Source organism: Fundulus heteroclitus, chromosome 4 (assembly GCF_011125445.2).
Source record: "Fundulus heteroclitus isolate FHET01 chromosome 4, MU-UCD_Fhet_4.1, whole genome shotgun sequence".
Classification (NCBI taxonomy): Eukaryota; Metazoa; Chordata; class Actinopteri; order Cyprinodontiformes; family Fundulidae; genus Fundulus; species Fundulus heteroclitus.
Window position 1 is genome coordinate 31,030,089 of NC_046364.1, and position 18,771 is coordinate 31,048,859.

Genomic DNA, 18,771 nt, shown 5'->3' on the forward strand with positions numbered 1-18,771 from the left:
TCTTCCATGGACATCATCATGGGACACAATTACTTATTTACATAAGACCAGGTTGGTTTGGATAGATTTTCTTTCCCTTAAAAACAAACTATCATTTTAAAAATTATTTTTTTCTATTTATGTATGTTGGTTATTTTCTCAGATATTAAAATTTTAGTCAATTTGTAAAAATAAATAAATAAAACAGCCAAAATGACCAAGAGGGGCTGTAGTTTGTCAGATTGTTGTTTAGATAACCAATGCACATCTATTTGAAAACATCGATGTCATAGCCCTAAATCAAATCTAATCATCAAGCTCCAAGCATGAAGTACATGCTAAACGCCAGTAAGCTCTGCACTGGTGGCAAAACAAGCACTCAGGAAAATACTCTTTGAGAGAAGGTCCTGTAATTTACGGACTTTCTTCAACCTATCTCTTTTAGATTCTGGATTATTTGAGTGGAGACTTGGCAACAATATCCTGATGTGAGAATCCATCATGACGCAAAAGACTGAGGACAATACACCTCTTCTTGAAGGTAACTTTGGCTGATAGGGGAAGAAGGATTTTAAGCGCCACTCCCATTCAAAGCACCCGTTTGACTCTAATTCAGTGAGAATTACAATGAGGTATCAGCTGGTGCGTCTTTATTACCCCTCTTCTCTAAGTTCATTGAAGTGAAGTTAGCAGGGCATTTTAAGGCAGGGAGAATTAGGTTTTTATGATGCATTTATGCAGCATTTAATCCAGCTGCTCTTCTTTGCAGCCGAGGCTAAATGAATAAAAACTGACACAGGAAAGTTTGTGCAATTAACTATTTGCACGCACAGGAAGCTTTTTTCCAGCGGAAATATTCTTACCTCAGGGATCACTCCTACAGTTTGCATTCACTCGTGCGCAAACAGGCCTGGTTCAGTTCACATTTTCCCCGTCAGCTTGCATTTTAAGCTCCAACCTCCTCAACCCTAACATTACAAACATCTTTACAGTTTAGAAAGTTAATTTCAAACATCTCTAAGCCCTCGCAGAGCTGCAGGAAAGAGATAAGTACAGTTGATACGTGCGGCTCAGGAGCTGGCCGCGCCACAGTAGCGAGGTGAGTTTATTGTTCGCCACCGCCTGCAGGCCACAGAGCAGGCGTTTGATCTGCTCTCCTCCTGCGAGGGGCTGTTTGTTTGGAGTGGATTTTGTTGTTGATACCGATAACAATAGTTTGTCTGTTCAGCACCCCTGCAGCTTTAAACGTTTCAGTTTTTACAAAACTGCTACGGAAGAGTTCCCACAGACGCGCACGTTGCTCATGCAAATAAAATTACACCATAATGGTTTCTTGGAAATTAAAATCCAAACTGGTAGCTTTTGTTTCTTTGTGTGCCGTATCAAAGTGCTGGGTGGTCAAAATGGTTTCTATTTCATCTCGCTCTATTTAAGATTTCTAACTATTTATTTCCTAAAGTCTCTTTTTCAAAACTGGATTATACTGGTGAGATTCTGTGTTAAAATTACAAATGTTCAGCATTTTGTAAAGTTTTACTTTGGTATCACTTTCACAAATAAGGGAATACTAAATCTTTCCAGTTTATCAACAACAAATCATCTTGCAACCCACCCTGGGGGTTCCGGTTACCGCTTTGGGAATCCCATGCTACCCATAAAGCTGCAAGTCTTTTGCTCATCTAAAGATGGAGCATTTTGCCCATTGTTCTTTACAAAATATCTCAAGCATCTGTGAAAAGTATTTTCCAACACTAGCCAGAGATTGTCAATTGTCTGGACATTGACAGTTTCATTTTAACACATAGATATGCTTGGCTCCAAGTCAATCCATTGTTTCTCTGGCGGTAATTGGCTAATTGTCCCGCTAGAAAATTAACCTCCACTTCAGGCTCCAACAGTTGTCTTCCTTGATTGCCGTGTCTTTATCTATATCCATCTTTCCACCAACTTCCGCTAGTTTCTCTGTCCTACTGAAGAAAAGCATCCCTACAGCATAATGCTGCCCCCGACGTTCAGTGTGGGGATTCCTTCACACGTAGCATCTTGCATGCTATGCACATGTTTTCTGTGTCCTCTGCATGACTTGCAACAACAGGCAGATGAATCTTTTTATGCATTTCTTTCAGCGACGGCTCTATTCTTGCCAGTTTCCAAAAAAGGCCTCATTTCTGGAGTGAATGTGTAATTCAACCTAACTCTGACTTATGTTGTGCATTCTTTTGATGTTCATTATGCTGTTTGTTTACTAATGTTAAATAACAAAGGATTCATAATGAGATTGGTTGAACCAGATTGTATTTGGTGGGACCAGCCTGAAGGCAAATGTATGCCACACTTTTCAGATTTTTATCCATAGAAATTTTAAAAACCATATATAATTTTACACATAAATTCTTAATAAATGTGCAAAAATGGGAAAAAGTTAAATAGCTACAAAATGTCTGCAAGGCACCGCGTCTTATCAGGTGCAGCCAGAAATATATGTTGACAGATACGCTCACTGAGTAAGGTTTTGTTTTATTGTATCAATAAATATAAGGTACCCACGTAAATACATGATTGATTGTTCTGTTCTGTCAATAGAAAAGCTCAGTGCCAACTTAAAGGTCAGGACAACAACTCCACAAATCAATATCAGACTGATTAAGCACACAATCCGTCATATAGCCGACCTGAGAGATCAATGCTCCTATGCTCCTATCTTATCTCCCCAATAGGTCACCACAGCTAATCTCTCATTGGATTAATCAACAGATCAGCGTGTTTGCATAAACAGTCACTTCTGGCGGGGATCTTCAGAGCTGAAAACGTCTCCTTTTTTAAAATTTATAGCAGGGAACAAACATCCAATAACTTTCCTGCTTCTCTGCAACATTTTACAGATAAACATTCATTTAATTGGGCTTTGCCGGTTAAACTAAGCTAACTCCTACTAGTTATTTAACACAACCTTTAAAGCTTTTGTACTTGGGCTCGTATATGTAAAAGAAGTCAAAGGGTGCAGCATCACTTAAACTAAACGTCTCCAGGTGTATCTACAGTAATTAATGTGTTAGGTGACTTTATGCAGAAAAATGGCAGCTCATAATACAAGTTTGTTGCAACTAATCAGTCTGGTCAGAAACATTTGTTTATAAATGGGATTTAAATGAACATTAGGTTTCAGTTTGTGTATAATAATGAATGTATTTTAGGAGCCTGGGAGCACTTTCTTCTCTCTCACTGGAAAAACAAAGTCATCTTCATAGTTCCTCAGCAGGTGAAGGCGACTCTAAGCATGCAGACCTCAGAGCAGGTTCATCCTGCTGCACTGAAACATCCAGGACACGGGGCGTTCACCGGATGTTTGCTATGGGTTCTGATCCTGAGCAACAACACCACAACTGCGTCAGACAAAAACACCGTAGGTGTTGTTTCAGAGGAAAGTCAACAGACAGGTCAGACCACTAAACCTGTATAACATACGTGTGACAAAGGAATTTCTCTCATTCATTTTTAATGAGTGATCAACAGTTTTCATAAATCATGACAGAGTTGTTAACCATCATGGAGGCAGGTGAAAAATAACCAGACTTCCTCCTCTGTTCTGTGCTCCTCGGCGTATGGTCGGGCCTGACAGCTTGACTGGGTGATAAAAGGCCAGCTAACTTTCCCACGCTACATTTTTCAGAGCTCATACCTGAAGTAATGGAAGATTTTTTTTCTGAATCAAGAAACATTTATGGAAGAAGATTGCACTTAAAATTTGCAATGATTTTTTTTTATGACGCATATGTTATTTATTTATAAAATACCTGATTTTTATGAATGGTCAATCATTAAGGTGTTTGGCTAGAGCCACCGCTAGGGGGCAGTGTGGTGCTATGCGTTTTCATTATTTTCCACAAGCAGCTGTCAAGATCTCTGTCAAACTTGACAAACCTGAATTCCTTTCAGAGTAAAAATAAAAATTCTGGGGGTGATTTACTGAGTGAGTCTCTTTATGAATCGACGGCCTCACATCATAAATTAGCCACAGTTCCACTCCCTGCAACACCTCTGTCCCTCTCTGCTACTTTGTGTCCCTGCAGAGTCACTTTGGCTGAGGTCACTCAAGCACATAAAGGAATCCCAGGAATGATCACCTTGTTAGGCTTACACAACTTTTGCCTCCTAATCCTGCAGCCGGCAGGCCCCCATTCGTTCCCCCGCTCGGCTGGACGTGGGGGGAGGCAGAGATAATTCTGTGGCGCTGGAAAGGTCGAACTGTTTGTTCCCCACAGAAAGGCAACAAATGAAGGTCTTGCCCTGACAAAAGCCAGCCATTCAGGAAAAAAAATAAGGGAGCTCCAGCTATTCACCTTCCCTTTCTTGTGCATTCTACCACACATGTGAAGAATAGGTGCAACCTGAGACATTCATTCTCTAAATTGATAGAAGGCTATTGGTGTTTTACTAGTTTTTAGATATTACAAACTAGTTTAATGAGACTGTTTTGAAAAATTGGCAAATATTTGTTGGGGTACTTCAGCATAACATCAGGTTTAAACACAGAATGCACGCTTCGTACGGTCCAAATGAAAAACCCTGACTGGCTGAGCACCAAATTAACAGAGCTGATGCTCAGACGGCTGCTTTCACCTACCCAGGTTTTACCTGAGGGTCGGCTCCTTTTGGGGTGAGCATTACACACAAAACCCAAACAGTTTCAAATAATCTGCTTCTGTGAATATTCCAGCTTTTCTATTAATGTATTAAAACATATATCAAATGTTGTATATTCCTTTGAGTTAGTTTATGATAAAATCTGCACTTTCCAAATGCTGCCAATGTTGATCTAATCAAGGTATTTATATACACACAACATGTGAGTAACTCTTTCCCTCTGTCCGGTTTTGTTTTTTATACAAAACACATGATAGTTTAACAAAGTTGAGTCTATTTGTTTGATTCCATTCATTTACTTGTTCAAAATATTTTACATAGTTTGCATAACTGCAGTGTCTTCATCAAATCAAACAGCTGCGCGGACTGGTTTGATTTTAAAGAATCATCTGGTTGTGTTTGTTTTTAGTATTTTTATTATGGTTATTTTTGACCGACAGATGTACAGTGACGCTAAAGACACCGGCAGGTAATGAAGTATTGATTTCAATGGCAGGTTTCATAGAACACAGAGTTTAAAAAACAAAAAGGGAAAGAAACGTTGTGCTTTGGGTGTATTTGAGTTGATGACACCACACAAGGTACGGGAATCAAGCCAACTCTACCGGGGACGAGGGGCCTTAGACAGATTTCAGCACTGATTCTGAAGCATCTAAGACTTTGACTTTCAAGGGGGATGAGTTCACTTTTTGTTTACTCCTGAAAACAACTGCAGAGGAAAATTTCTTTTAGTTCACATCAGGGAAGAATGTGTCCCCTCAGGTAAAAACAATCCGGTTTTCCTTTGCTCTTTCGCTTCTAGTTTTATTAAAACCACATTTACATACTTCTTTCCACCAGGACTCGTCATGTTATCAGTTACGGACTCCGTGTTATGCTTGCATTACAAAGTGTCCTGCATGTTTTTTTTTTAGATGTGCTCCTGCTCCAATCTAGCTGATTCAGCTGGAGGAGTTACATCCTGCACAGGCCTGTTAATGACTCACGGGTTCAGATCAAGTCTGCTGAGGCAGAGATGCAGCTAAAGTATGCAGCCCTGCACCACTAACACTAGGGGTCTCAGTAGCTCTCAAAGCATTTGTTGAACACTTAAGCGATTATGCAAAGTCATATTTTATTTTGGCGATTTCTACTGGCTTTACTCTTCATGAATCCAAAGGTACATCTCAGGATTGTTGTAAAATTATGTCACTACAGTATTTCAATTCAAAAAAGGTGAAGCCTAATCAACATTACATCCAGAGTGATACATTTGAAACAAACATTTCTGTCCATTTAAATGATTATAGCGTAACCCCGTTTAGTTTCTAAGAAAATGCGAACATTATGAAAGAAAAACAAATGAAAAAGCTAAACTGCACAGTATTTGGGTTCAGTTGTTGGTCGGGACTCCATTTGAATAAATTACTGCATTAATGCATTTAGCTCTGCTGAGGTGTTGAGGAAGCCAAGGTTGTTTTTTTGTTTCTGTGGCTCTACTGCTCTTTTATCTGACTGTTGCTAGACAGGAAATGGGCAAAGAGAGAAGGAAAATGACATGCGGCAAAGACCCCATGCTTTGGTACCCGAACCTGCGACAACTGCACCGACGACCGAGGCCTCTGCACACGGGTCACGTTTTTCCACCCCTGTTCCACCTCTGCGCCCAGGTTGCTTTAATAGCGTCCTTTAGCTCGGACATTGTTGGCTTTGGTGTCTCCAGTCTTCCTCTTAAAAATATTCCATATTTTTTAATGGGATTCAAGCAAGGCATTAAGCACAGCGATGAAAGATACCCTGGTCAGTAGATATTGTTACTTTTGGTAGATGGCAAGTCCTGCTGCAAATTAAAACTAGTCGCTCCATTAAGTTTTTTTTGTCTGTTTTTTTTTTTTTTTTTTTTTGCCAATTCAAAGCATTAAGTTCTCTAAAGTTTCCAGGTAGATGGCTGTGTTGACTTCAGACTTCACAATGACGCCATGGACCAACAGTAGCAGATGACAAGAGACCTAAAATCATTACTGACTGTAAGTAAATCGGAGCCAAAGCGTCCACTCTTGCTTCAGACTCTGGGACTTTAATTTACAAATGTAATTTTGTCTTATCGCAAAAGCAGACTTCAGAACACTGACCAAAAGTCAAGTTATTTTTTTACTTCCAGTTGAAATGCTTCTGACATTGTCACTAATTCAGAAACGGCGGCCTGTCAACAAGGGGCGCTCAGCCGACCCCATCCAAATTGCTTGAAAAAAGTATCAACAGCAAACATAAATTAGAAAATACGAACTATATCTCCTCACTCATAAAATGCATCTTTTGATTTTAGGTCTATTTTTTTGTTTCAGCGTCGTGGGGCGCTGGACAGATGAGTGTGTACGTTTTAAAACTTTTGACTTCCATGTGACTTCATGCTGTTCTCTGATTGGTTAAAGATTCTCCTCAGGGCGTAGCTCTCTGCACCCGTGGCCAGTCAACGCTTTTGTGTCATTCTTCATCTAATTAGACAAATCAGTGATACATGTCAATCAAGTCACTCCCCAGGTAGATTTGACGTGCAGGTGAGAAGTTCACTCACACATGATGCAAACAGAAGTCAGTCTACAGCAACAAGACCGGAGACAACGACGCAGCACATTTGTTCACGAGATTATTTATTTTGCTGGAGGAAAAAAAAAATGGACAAAAGAATTTGGATCAGACGGAGCAGACTTAAAAATCCAGCAGCAGGCGAGTGACCGTGGATGGATTTATGTTCAAGTAGAGTTTATTGTGTTGTAATTCCCGATTGTTACCGGTTGTAGCTCACGTCCTGGCTTAAAGAATGAATAAATTAAGTTAAACTGACAGAAAATGATACATTTCAAGCTTTGCATGTTATCCCCAATATTATATTTTTATCATTGGAAATGTACGTTGACAGTAGTTGATAAGGTCTGATCGGTCTGACAGGTCATCTTTAACCATCATCTCTTTCCCGGGGAATGTAACGACCGACTCCAAGCACAATCCACTGAATCACCCCCAAACCATTTCACAAGCTTCACTTACAAGATTCTTAAGGCCGCAGCTATCCCTGCTGCTTGTGTATCTTAGATTTTTTTCCTTCCACCAAATCTTCTATTATGCTTAGATACAGCACTTATGTAATAAGTCAATTTTTATAAAGGCAGATTATCAAGAGTAAATGCTTGAGCTATAGTACTATAAGAACATTGAATTACTGAAAATTATTTACATTTTGATGATGTTCCAACCTATTGAGATGTAAGGTCAGGAATATTTTTGATGAAAATTTTTTTAGCAGCAGGTGGTAATTTATAAATATTGACAGGTTGTACTCATCGAATAAAAAGCAATGGAGTAACTGAAAGTTTATTTTTAATCACAGCAGGATGAACATACAGTTGTATACAGAGAGGCGATGGCAGGAATCTGCATCCCTCCACAGGTGTCAGAATTCAGCATTTTCAGCACAGAGCAAACACAGAGTGCAAATTGTCACAGTGTAGAAAAACATTTGATTGTCAGTTCATCACAGATTAAGAAAATCACTCATTCGGGTGAAAAGGGAAATTTCAGAAGGCACTCCGAGATAATAAGTTTAAAAGGTTTCCCCAAAGCGCAGTATTATCACTGAGATCTAACAAGAGATGGAAGTTAAATCAAAGGGTCTGCAAAGATAACTTTGTACAAAGATGTAACTAATAAAATGTCTCATTTAGTACAAAAACTAATGTTTCCAGAAGGCTTACAAACAATACTGAGATTATTATACAAAATCTGATTAATTAACACAAAAAGTATTAATAACATACACATTGATGTCACTGTGTTATAAAACTGGTCATCAAAAGATGCAACACTGTATAAAAAGATGTGTACAAAGTCCCTCATTTACCCTTCCCCAAAAATAACCCCTTAATAAGCCAAGAATGAATAAATTAAACAAAGCCTCCTGGCAAAGTTCACTTCATATGTTCAAATTAGGTTTATATTCATTAAAAAGTAAATATATGTATAAACCTGGATTGTAGAAAAGAGAGTGTTCAGGCATAAAAAGAAGTGGTTGTTTGTAAAGGCAGTACTGGTTGTTTGGGTTTACAGTGCAATCAGTAGTAGTTGTTGTTTTTAAGTTCACTACTGGTGGGATAATCAACAATCAGCTTGAGTTCTGCATTAGGTAGCAAAGAAACATTCAAGAGGGAATGTAAAAGTGTAAAAATAAAAATTATTTACAAGTGTCATTTCTTAAAATAAAGCCTTGCAAATTTCATCCTTCAGAGAGCTGCTCGAATAATACTGAGTGAACATCAAGACTGCACCCAGAGTTAAAGTCCTGGAAGCTGTGACCACTGCTGGAAGTTTGATATACGTATATAAACAAAACACACACGACTTTGTCACGTCGCAAAAAGTCTCAGTATTTACACAGATAAACCAGAGTGATATCTACAGCAGCACATGAAATAATGAACATCCTGCTGGTTTATTTAACAGTGGCACGTAAAAAAAAAAAGCCTTTCCGCTGTCCGTTTATAAGCCAAAGCTTGACAGGCTGTTCTCCTGACTCGAGGCGCGCTTGTAGCCCGATGAGCTGAAGTACATCTCTCCGTCAGTGCTGACGTCATCGTCGTCTTCATCATCCAGGTCGTTGAGCAGAGGAGCAGAGGTGGTCTTACGTCTGCATTGGACAGATGTTTTTAAAGCATCGTCAGAATACTTGCGTTAAAAGTTACACCTTGAACTTATTGAGAACACATTTTATTGGGGTTTTATGTGATGGTCTGCACACGTACCACATAGTTTGTGAAGTGGGAAGATGATTGTTTTCAATTAAAACAACAAATCTGGAAATATGCATGTGCTCCCCTTTACTTTTGTGTCCCTAAATAAAGCCTGGTACATCCCAAATAAAGTCCACTTGAGAGTAATTTAATCTCAGTGTAAATCCAGCAGTTCTGCAAAGGCTTTGGACTTTTTTTTTTTTTTTTAGAGAAAATCAGCGAACAAACAGCAGACCAAGAAACACAGCAGACAGGTCAGGGTAAAGTACAGGAGACATTTAAAGCAAGGTTAGGTTTCACGCTCTGAGATTAATAAAGCGAGCCTTAGTGAGAGAAACAACCCACAGCAACTCTGCAGGAGCTGCATAGATCCATAGCTCTGGGGAAATATATCAACGGGGCCAACTATTAGTCCTGCACTCCACAGATCTGGCCTTTATGGAAGAGCGTTGAATTGTTGAGAGAAAGACGTAAGGAGTCCGTTTTGCAGTTTACCACAAGCCTTGTAGGTGCAGAAAGCTGTTATATAGTAGAAGTTGCTCTGGTCAGATGAGATGAAAACGAAAACGTTTGGTCTACATGTGAAAAGGTCATGTGTGGCGAAAACACAGCACATCGTCTTAAATGCACCACAGTGAGACATGGCGGCGACTGCATCATGGTGTGGGGATGCTTTGTTGTGTTTGCTTTTCAGCAGGGCAGAGAAAGATCTTCAGAGTTGATGCGAATAGAGCTGGAGTTAAACACAGGGCTCCAAAAGACCTGAAACTGGGTCCCAGGTTCACCTTCCAGGAGGAAAACGGCCCCAAACATCCAGATAGTGGCAATCAGTGGCAGGACTTGAACATTTCTGTTCACAGACGCTCTCAGTCTGATATAGTTTTAAGATATTTTGTAAAGACAGACAACCTTGACTCAGTGGGAGTGAAAATGAATGCCATTTATCATTTTCCTTTAACTTCACCATGTTGTACTTCTTTGTGCTGCGTCTAGCACCCCCCCCCCCCCGCCCCTCCCCCACCAAAATGCAATATGAATGAGTGATTGTAGTGTTTTAACCTCATCTCGCTGCGCAGGGCTTTGAGCTGGCTGTTGAGATGCTCGTTGGCTTCCTGTTGTTCATCCAGGTCTCTCTGCAGTTTCTTCTTACTGTGCTCCAGTCTGTCGATCTCCTCTTCAGCCTCATCCATCTGTCTCTTCAGGGCTTTCAGACGCAGATTCAGCTGCAAGAAGAAAAAGAACATCCTCAGGTTATAAAGGTCGATGACCTCTAACGCAAACAGCGGCTTGGTTTTTTAGCTCTTAGCAAAGATCTGACATCTCCACATTATTTAAGAGTGTAATATGAAAGTTAATTTTAAAACCTTATGGGGAATTGCACAAATCTAAAATAACTGATAGTTACATGGTTGCAAACAGTCCTTAAAGACATTTGTAAAACTATCCAACGAAATATGAAGGAGCACTAGTAATTTCAAAGATGACGTGGACATTAAGCTGAAGGACAATGGTACCAAAATGAAACACGTAGCGGGGCTAGAAAGGTTAAGCTAACATTATGCTAAAGAAACCTTTAATAACACAAAGACTTAGAAACCTTCAAGAGTTTGGGGAAATAACGCCGCACATGAAGACCTTTTATTTCTCACTCTGCTAAGAACTTATCATGTTTGTCCAAGTTTAAAAAAGTATGCAGGTGCAGGTACTTTTAGAATAATGCTGGGAGAAACTTGTGTTAAGTAAATGTGCGGTCACACTGTTTCGGACGATTTCGAAAAACCCAGTCTGTCAATCAGGGTCCCTTAACAAGACGACACACAGACACAAATTTCTCCTCTGTGAGGCTAGAAAGGGAAATATTCATTTTGTATTTAATCAGAAAGTAGCTCAAGCATCCAGCATGCCGAGGTAAGTGACTCCTTGTACTGCATTGCATGAGAATAACTGATGTTGTTATTGGTATGCGAGATCTGAATGGTAGTTTATTATCTGACAGTTCTGTCGCAGTCCTGATTATCTGTCGATTTATCACTGAATGTTACTTTCCTTACAGCAACGCGTCTTTCAAAGCCACCGAAATGCACTGTGTGTTACATACTTGGTCCTTCTGATCTTGCATCGTGTGATGTTCCTCTTCAATTTGCATCACCATCTCCTTCACCCTCCTCTCCAGCCTGCGGTTGGCCAGGGACAGGTTGGACTTCTCCCTATAAAACAAATTTCCTACATGAAATACAGCTCATAGGCTTTTTTCTAGCATTAAATTGTTTATAGCTAGTCATAGTTGTATTGGTAATGGTAGGATATGCCCGGTTTTATCTTAAGCCTAATTAAACTTTTCAGTTAAACATCACACTCCCACTAGGCTGATTTTTCTCACCGTTCCTCCACCTCCAGCTTCTCCTCCAGCTCCTGTACGCGAGCTTCCAGCTCAGTCACCAAATTCTCCTTGCTCGACTTGTGGGAGCCTTCAAGATGAGCCACTCTGGACTTCAGATCTTTATTCTAGAGGCAATATGCACAGGGACATAGTAAGGAGCTTCCCAAATCTACCACTAGACTCCATATGTCCTTATAAAAGACCAACAGTGATAACGACAAGGACATGGACACATTGAAATGAATGTGATGAGAAAATGAATGAAGTGATGGTTGCTGTGTTGTTTGTTCAGACAGGAGAGAGTGTACCTGTCTCTCCAGAGCCAACTTGTCACACTCCAGGTCCTGTCTGCTAGCCCTCTCCTGCAGGAGCTCATTCCTCATCTGCTCCACCTGTCAAGCCGAGTCCAGACACTGTCATCACTGCAGTCCCACAACAATTATCCCCACACCGTCTGCGTCTCACCCACGACAGAAACTACCGCGGCAGCCGGTGAGTCAAAGAGCCGAACAACAGAGGAGACGACGCCACAAATGTCCTGCCTAATTGTTGAGCTGGATTTTCCTCCTCGACTGCATTCCACCCCTTGTTTCGATTGTCCTGCCAACTCTCGGTGAAACGATGTTGTAATTAAGAGCCGCTTCCGGTTATAACAGGCAGATCAGGGGCGGTTCTAGACCAAATTTACCAGGGGGGCCAAGGTGGGGCCAGTGTTTTTCACAGGGGCACAGAACAAACATTTTTAAAAACAATAAAATGGCAATATTTAACTCTGTAATAATAGTAAGTGAGCCACTTGTGGCTCTGGAACTGCAGGTTTCAGACCCCTGATCTAGCAGTTGAAAACTTTGCCCCCTGCTCAGTACAGCTAAAGCTAAACGTGAAACATCTTATGTTTTAAATTATTTTTAGAGTAAAGCCGTATAGGTAAAAAATAATAATGGTCAAAGTGACCAATCAGTTATGGTTTCTTTGCCATTGCAAATAATTATAAGAAGTTTATTTAACATAATGCTTTTAGTACAGGGGCCATAACAGGGGCCAGGGCCATTTCTACAGGGGCATGGGCCTCTGTTGGCCCCGTCTAGAACCGCCCCTGAGGCAGATGCTTTTATTTATAAGACCATTGGCTCTATACTTCCCCAGACTCAAATTTCAAGATTTTAATGTTTTTTTTTTGAAGAACAATATTTGAAAACTAAATTAGCTAGTCAAATTTATTATCTCTGTTTCTTAAATCCTGACACAACCCACAGCTAAAACTGGCTTCCAACCAAGCAGCGTAGAAAGGGCTAATTCGTTGTTTATCTGTCATCTGAACAAGCCTGCGTGAGAGCCATTTTAAAATACACACCCTTCAGATCATTTTTGCATGAAATGCAAATTCTTTAAAGCATACTTTGTGATCAGTGGTGCTTGTCTTTTGTTTGTAAAAGAAAATAAACAAACAAAAAAAGCAGTTTCAGTGCTTTGTTTGGTGCCAAAACCACACCTAGATTAAGAACCACAGGCGCAGTTTAATACCCTGATGCAAGAGTTTGGCCATTTTTTTTAGTTTGGGACATTTAGTAGACATTCACCTGTGTGTCCTCTCTGAGTAGCTTTAGGACATGTTGTGCAAATAGAAATCACTATTAAAAAATGCATATTTCAGAAATGTTTACCTTTTAGTCAAAGGAATAAGGAAAGAAAATCTGGTATCTAGGGCTGCATAATATCAGAAAAAATTTTGATATATAACGTAGATTTCTGCTTGGGATAATTGCTAGCATAGACTTCAGGACCCCTCTTTCTGCACATTTTAGGTGTTCCCTGCCTCCATACACCTGGCCTAAATGAATAGACGATGAACAGGTCTCATATCTGCTGAGGAGTGTGATGGAGCAGAGACACATCTGAAACATGCAGGACAGTGGGTCCTGAGGACCAGGGTTGAAAACTCCTGCCCTACATAGTGAGTAATCTAAAAAAAAAACACAGCTGCTATTTTTACTACTACTACTACTACAACAACTAATGATAATAATAATAATGATACTTATTGAAGATCTTAAAAATAAATAAATAAAACCCCTTAATGCCATCTTAAACCATGTTCTGCTGTCTTGAAACACCCATCCATCCATTATCTGTACCCACTTATCCCCTGGTGCCTTTCTCCAGGGGTCACTGGGGGAGAGGCGAGGAACAACCTGGACAGGTCTCCAGTCCACAGTTCAAGCAGTTCTTTGTAATTTTGATGCTATGTACAACAGAACTGCGATGATTGTAAATTTGCAATATATTTTGCATACCCTGTGAAAACCCTTTTTTCCAGCACTCATACTTATCTAGGCCTGGACTAAGATTTATGTAATTTCCATATATTTGAGATTCATTCCCAAAGGTTCCCAAAGAACCTTTTTAAACACTGTTGATGAGCTACCGATTGTGCCGAGGAAGATAGATTATTTTAAACCTGAATAACCCTCATAATACTCTTTATTTGTCATTGCAACATAAATTCCAGTGAAATTTGTGCTCTGCATTTAACCCATCCCTTAGGGAGCAGTGAGCTGCCACTGTGTGGTGCATTCTGGGGCTAAGGGTCTTGCTCACAGATCTAGAGTAGCAGTTTGTGGGATTCAAACCGGGGAACTTGCAGCTTTCCCAGGAAGCAAGCACCCTGCTTTAACCACTAGGCCACCGCTCTCCCATTTCACCAGGTCTCCTTGAGGTGATAATTTAGATGTAATATTTAATTGATCACATTTAGCTATGTGACTTAAGGCCATTTAACATAAAAACTTTGACTTTAGCAATTAGACATATAAGCCTGTTAATTCTTAGGCATCATCCATTTTTTTCTTTCAAATTCACCTAAGGATAACTTTTAATCTCCAGTCTGCTGAATCACCCCTGCTTTCAGCTATTTATTTCGGTTTCATAATATTTGGATGGATGCTAGACAGAAAACGATGCAGTACAAACAACCTATTGCAATGTTGGCTTAAAGGGCAATAAAAAGCCAAAGCTGGTAAAGATAAGAAGCTCGCTGCAAATGCAGATCCATTTTTTCTTTTCATTATTTTCAGAAAACAGAATATAGCCACAAAATAAGACCATGTTTCAGGTTGAGGTTTCCTTTTACCAGGAAACAAAAGTAGTCATTCACTTTTGTGCTGTAAATTTGGCTGATAGAGTGCCTCTTTAATCTAAATTTAAATTGCCAAGCAAACTTTTGGCTCTGAATTTATTTATTTTAAACCAATTTGCTCTGCTGAAAACCAACCTTAAAAAGTGCAAGATCTAAATAAATCCACCTAAGATAAAAAAAATGTTTAGTAGGGAATAAAATTGCCTGGGTGTATTAGTGTAAAAAGTTAAGTGGGTGCACTGAGGTTTAACTATACCAGAGGAATATATGTGCCTTAACTATTAAACTATACTTGTAACACTGATGATCTATAAGTATATCAGCTGAGAGAGGGCTGAGGGTGTGAGGCTGACTGCTCAGTGACAGCCTAGTTCCACAGGAGGGGGAATGAAAAGGGATCAATACAGCGGTGACGGCTGTTTCTTTGGAGAGTGGCTCAGAATCGGTGATATTTTATGCCAATTAGCGGGTGACAGTGGGCTGCTCTGATGAACGATGGGCCCCATAACTGGTGCAGCCAGCGCGGCGCTTGGGGGAGCTGAATCAGCAGACTGGAACATGCAGCGAAACTAATCTGCTTTGTGAGAGACGCCAGGAGAGGAGAGAGGAGATTACTCTCATTTAGACAGGAGAGGAGCACCTGGTGCCAGGAGAGACGCAGGTGTTCGTCCTGCTGCCTGCACTGCAACCCCGCCGCCCCTCCACCGCTGCTCCCCCCCCCAGACATTATCGAGTGCACACACACACACACACACACACACACAAACGAGGTATGTGCACGCATGCACATTCACAATCGCACACCAGCAGCACTCCGGCTGCACAAAGCTCGGGCGTTGCCTTGGCTACTGACCTCAGCCTCAAGCTGAAGCAATGCCACTTTGTCACAATGCCACTCTTTTCTCTGTGCCAGGACCTTTTCTCTTCAGGAGACCAAGATTTTTAGCACTCTGCACTCCCACATGACAGTCTTTTTTTTTTTTTTTTTTTTTTTTTATTCAAAATCTGGTCCAAACTTTTACGTCTGTGTTAGTCTCACACTGAGAGGAAGCTGTAACAAAGCCGATTCATACCACTCTTTAAACTTATTTAAGGCTTTAAACCCCCCCAAAAAAACCGTCCGTATTAATAGTAAAACACAGCACACTGCAAAAACGGATCTAAACATAAGTAAAATGTTCTTAAAGTTAGTGTATTTATCCTTGATTTGGGCAGGTAAATAACATTATCTGCCAATGGAGTGAGTATTTTGATCCCTTAAATAAGATAATTAGACATCCTTCACTTGAAATAAGATGATGGAGATGAATTGTTCCTATTTTAAGTGCAAAAATCTTATCTCATTGGCAAATCATCTTATTTACCTGCTCAAATCAAGGGCAAATGCACTCATTTTAAGAACATTTTACTTATTTCTAGTTCCGTTTTTGCAGTGCACCTAATAAACAAAAATCTCCAGGGCCAAGTTTCTCTATATTACGATACCCAGATCTGTCTCAGGAGACGCTGTAAAAGCATAAAATAGTCCATGTAAAAAAAAAAACACTTCACAGGGCCCCCGTCAGCAGCTTTATCACAGAGGAAGGAGAAATGGAGCACTTCCTTGCAAGCAAGTAAAACTGGCTTGTTCTCAGGCTAATGTTACTCGGTGCAATCTCCGAGTGAACTTGACAACCTGCAAACTTGAGAGGTTTGGCAGCTTTAAAATTCTGGCTCAGGCAGCACGTTAAGAAGGGCCTTTTTTTGTGACGGAGCCATGAAAATTGGAGAGACACTCTCGGACTCGCTTGGCAGGCCCTCCAAGCCCGAAGCGATTACACCAGATCCTCTTACGGAGCAATAAACCCGCAGAACCTATAGTGCAAAATATGAACTGTGGGGTGTTGATAATCAAGACACAGACAGGTGAGACACAGACCCACTGAGGACGTGTTTATGAGCGACACAGCTGCATGGAGCTTCCTTAAACATGACGTAGAAGACGAAGCGCGGGGAGATAATTCACAGACAGAGATGATGGAACAGAGACGCGTCTGAGCGAAGACGGACAAACAAGTCACTGAGACAGGTGAGCACTGCGGATGAGAATGTGGACGGGGCATGTGTGTGTGTGTGTGTGTGTGTGTCTGCGTACCTGCTCCCTTCCTCGGTCTATCCGGTCCATCAGCTGGTCTCCACTTTGACGCTCCTCATTGAGGTCCAGCTCCAGCTGAGCGATCCTCTCCTGCAAAACGAAAGACGTTGCATCTGTGCTGTGAGCGCGCGTCGTTAAGCTCCATCAGCGACAGCACTTTTTTTTTTTCGTTAAAGATCGAGGCCTTTTGCAAAAAATAACCATGTGTCGCGTTCGAATGTAGATTTAGTTAACGCTGCAGCGTACCTCCATTAGTTTCATCTGTCTGGATTTGTCGTCTTTGGTCTGCGTGTTTTTCTCAGCCTCCGCCTCCAGATCACGGACCTTTTTCTCCAGCGTCTGCTCCGTGAGAACAGCTTCGTCTCTTTCCCTCTGACAACGCCGCAGTTCATCCTCCCGTAGCGACAACTAAGAAATATTTTTTTTTTTTAAAATACTGATTGTTCCAAACATGCGACTGGACAGCATCAACAACAAAATAAACAATCTACAATGAGTGAGTTTTAAAGTTATTTAGCAGTACCTTCTACTCAAGGGGATTTGAGTTTCAGCACAATCAGAGACCCTGTCCTCCACATTTATAGTCCTGTTTTGGCAACATTCAGTAGCTTTTTCCTAATGTTGCAGAATGATCTGTTTATATCTGCTCCAGCCTAGAAGCTCAAAGGAGCGCTTACGCAGGTCCTTCCTCCCAGCTGCTGTTAGACTTTATAATCTTTGCTGCTCACAACACATTCAATAAGCATTTACAACATGCCAATGGTTCCGCAGGTCCTGATCTGATCATGAATCATTCATACTTTCTCTCAGATGCTAACATTCATTTGCACGTGCTTTAGCTACTCTGGGTGTTACTAAAACGTGCATATTGCATATTTTTCTCACATGGTTGTGTAAGTCGACTGCTGTATTTTCTCTGTTTAACTTGAATATTTTCATTAGTATCTGAATATGTCAAATTCAATAAATACGTCTTTTGTTTTCTGATAAATTCATTCTCCGTTGATTGCTTATCATTACTGATTTAGTGTGTAATTATGTGTGTTTTTGCCACCGTCACTTATCTCTTAAAAGATTACAATCAAAGAAACTGTGAGTGAGACTATGATCGGCGACTCTAAAAACGTTCAAAGATCACATGTGAGGTTCCTCAAGGATGTCCTTTTTTTTTTGGACTTTTCAGCACTTTACCGGACTCAATTAGGTCAAAAACCAAAGATCATACCAGAACCCTAGGTGTAGTTAGACATTCAGACCTAGATTTTTAACATTCAGATAAAGTGGATTAATAAATCAGCCTTCTATGATCTTAAAAACATCGTAAGGATGAAGAGACTTCCGTCAAAACACAACACAGTGCATACTTTTTTTTTTAGTAGGTTACATTGTTTTAAAGGTGTCTTTAATGGATCTCAGTAACAAAACAAAACAAAAGCATCAGGAACCTGAAGCTCATCCAAAATGCTGCTACCAAAGGCCTGAACTCTGGAGAAATCGTGGTTGATTAAATCACCATTACAGTCTAGCTACAAGCTATAAAGTGAACATTAAAAATGATTAATAAAAGTCAAACAGAGAGTTGCATTTTACCCTTTTTGTCCTATGAAATGCCTGAAATGCACTTGTTAAAGTTTTTACTTTGATTTCCATTGAATATTGCTCTTTTAGCAATGGCATACCAATTAAACTATAAGTGGAATCATTTCATGACTTCCCAGTGTGACTATTAAATTCA

General features: G+C 40.3%; 1 protein-coding gene across 2 annotated transcripts in view; it reads right to left on the reverse strand.

Annotated features, from left to right (window-relative positions):
* Window positions 1-7,958: 7,958 nt before the first annotated feature.
* Window positions 7,959-18,771, reverse strand: part of cgnl1 (cingulin-like 1) — a 39,952-nt gene continuing 29,139 nt past the window's right edge. The window contains exons 13-19 of one of the 2 annotated variants that reach the window (XM_012855170.3): window positions 17,283-17,444; window positions 17,037-17,126; window positions 12,075-12,158; window positions 11,767-11,891; window positions 11,485-11,593; window positions 10,446-10,609; window positions 7,959-9,283 (exon numbers count right to left, since the gene is read on the reverse strand). In XM_012855170.3, coding sequence (XP_012710624.2) covers window positions 9,136-9,283; window positions 10,446-10,609; window positions 11,485-11,593; window positions 11,767-11,891; window positions 12,075-12,158; window positions 17,037-17,126; window positions 17,283-17,444 — 882 coding nt within the window. In that variant the 3' untranslated portion in view covers window positions 7,959-9,135. The remainder of the gene's footprint in view (window positions 9,284-10,445; window positions 10,610-11,484; window positions 11,594-11,766; window positions 11,892-12,074; window positions 12,159-17,036; window positions 17,127-17,282; window positions 17,445-18,771) is intronic. The other variant, XM_036136379.1, reaches the window with a different exon arrangement.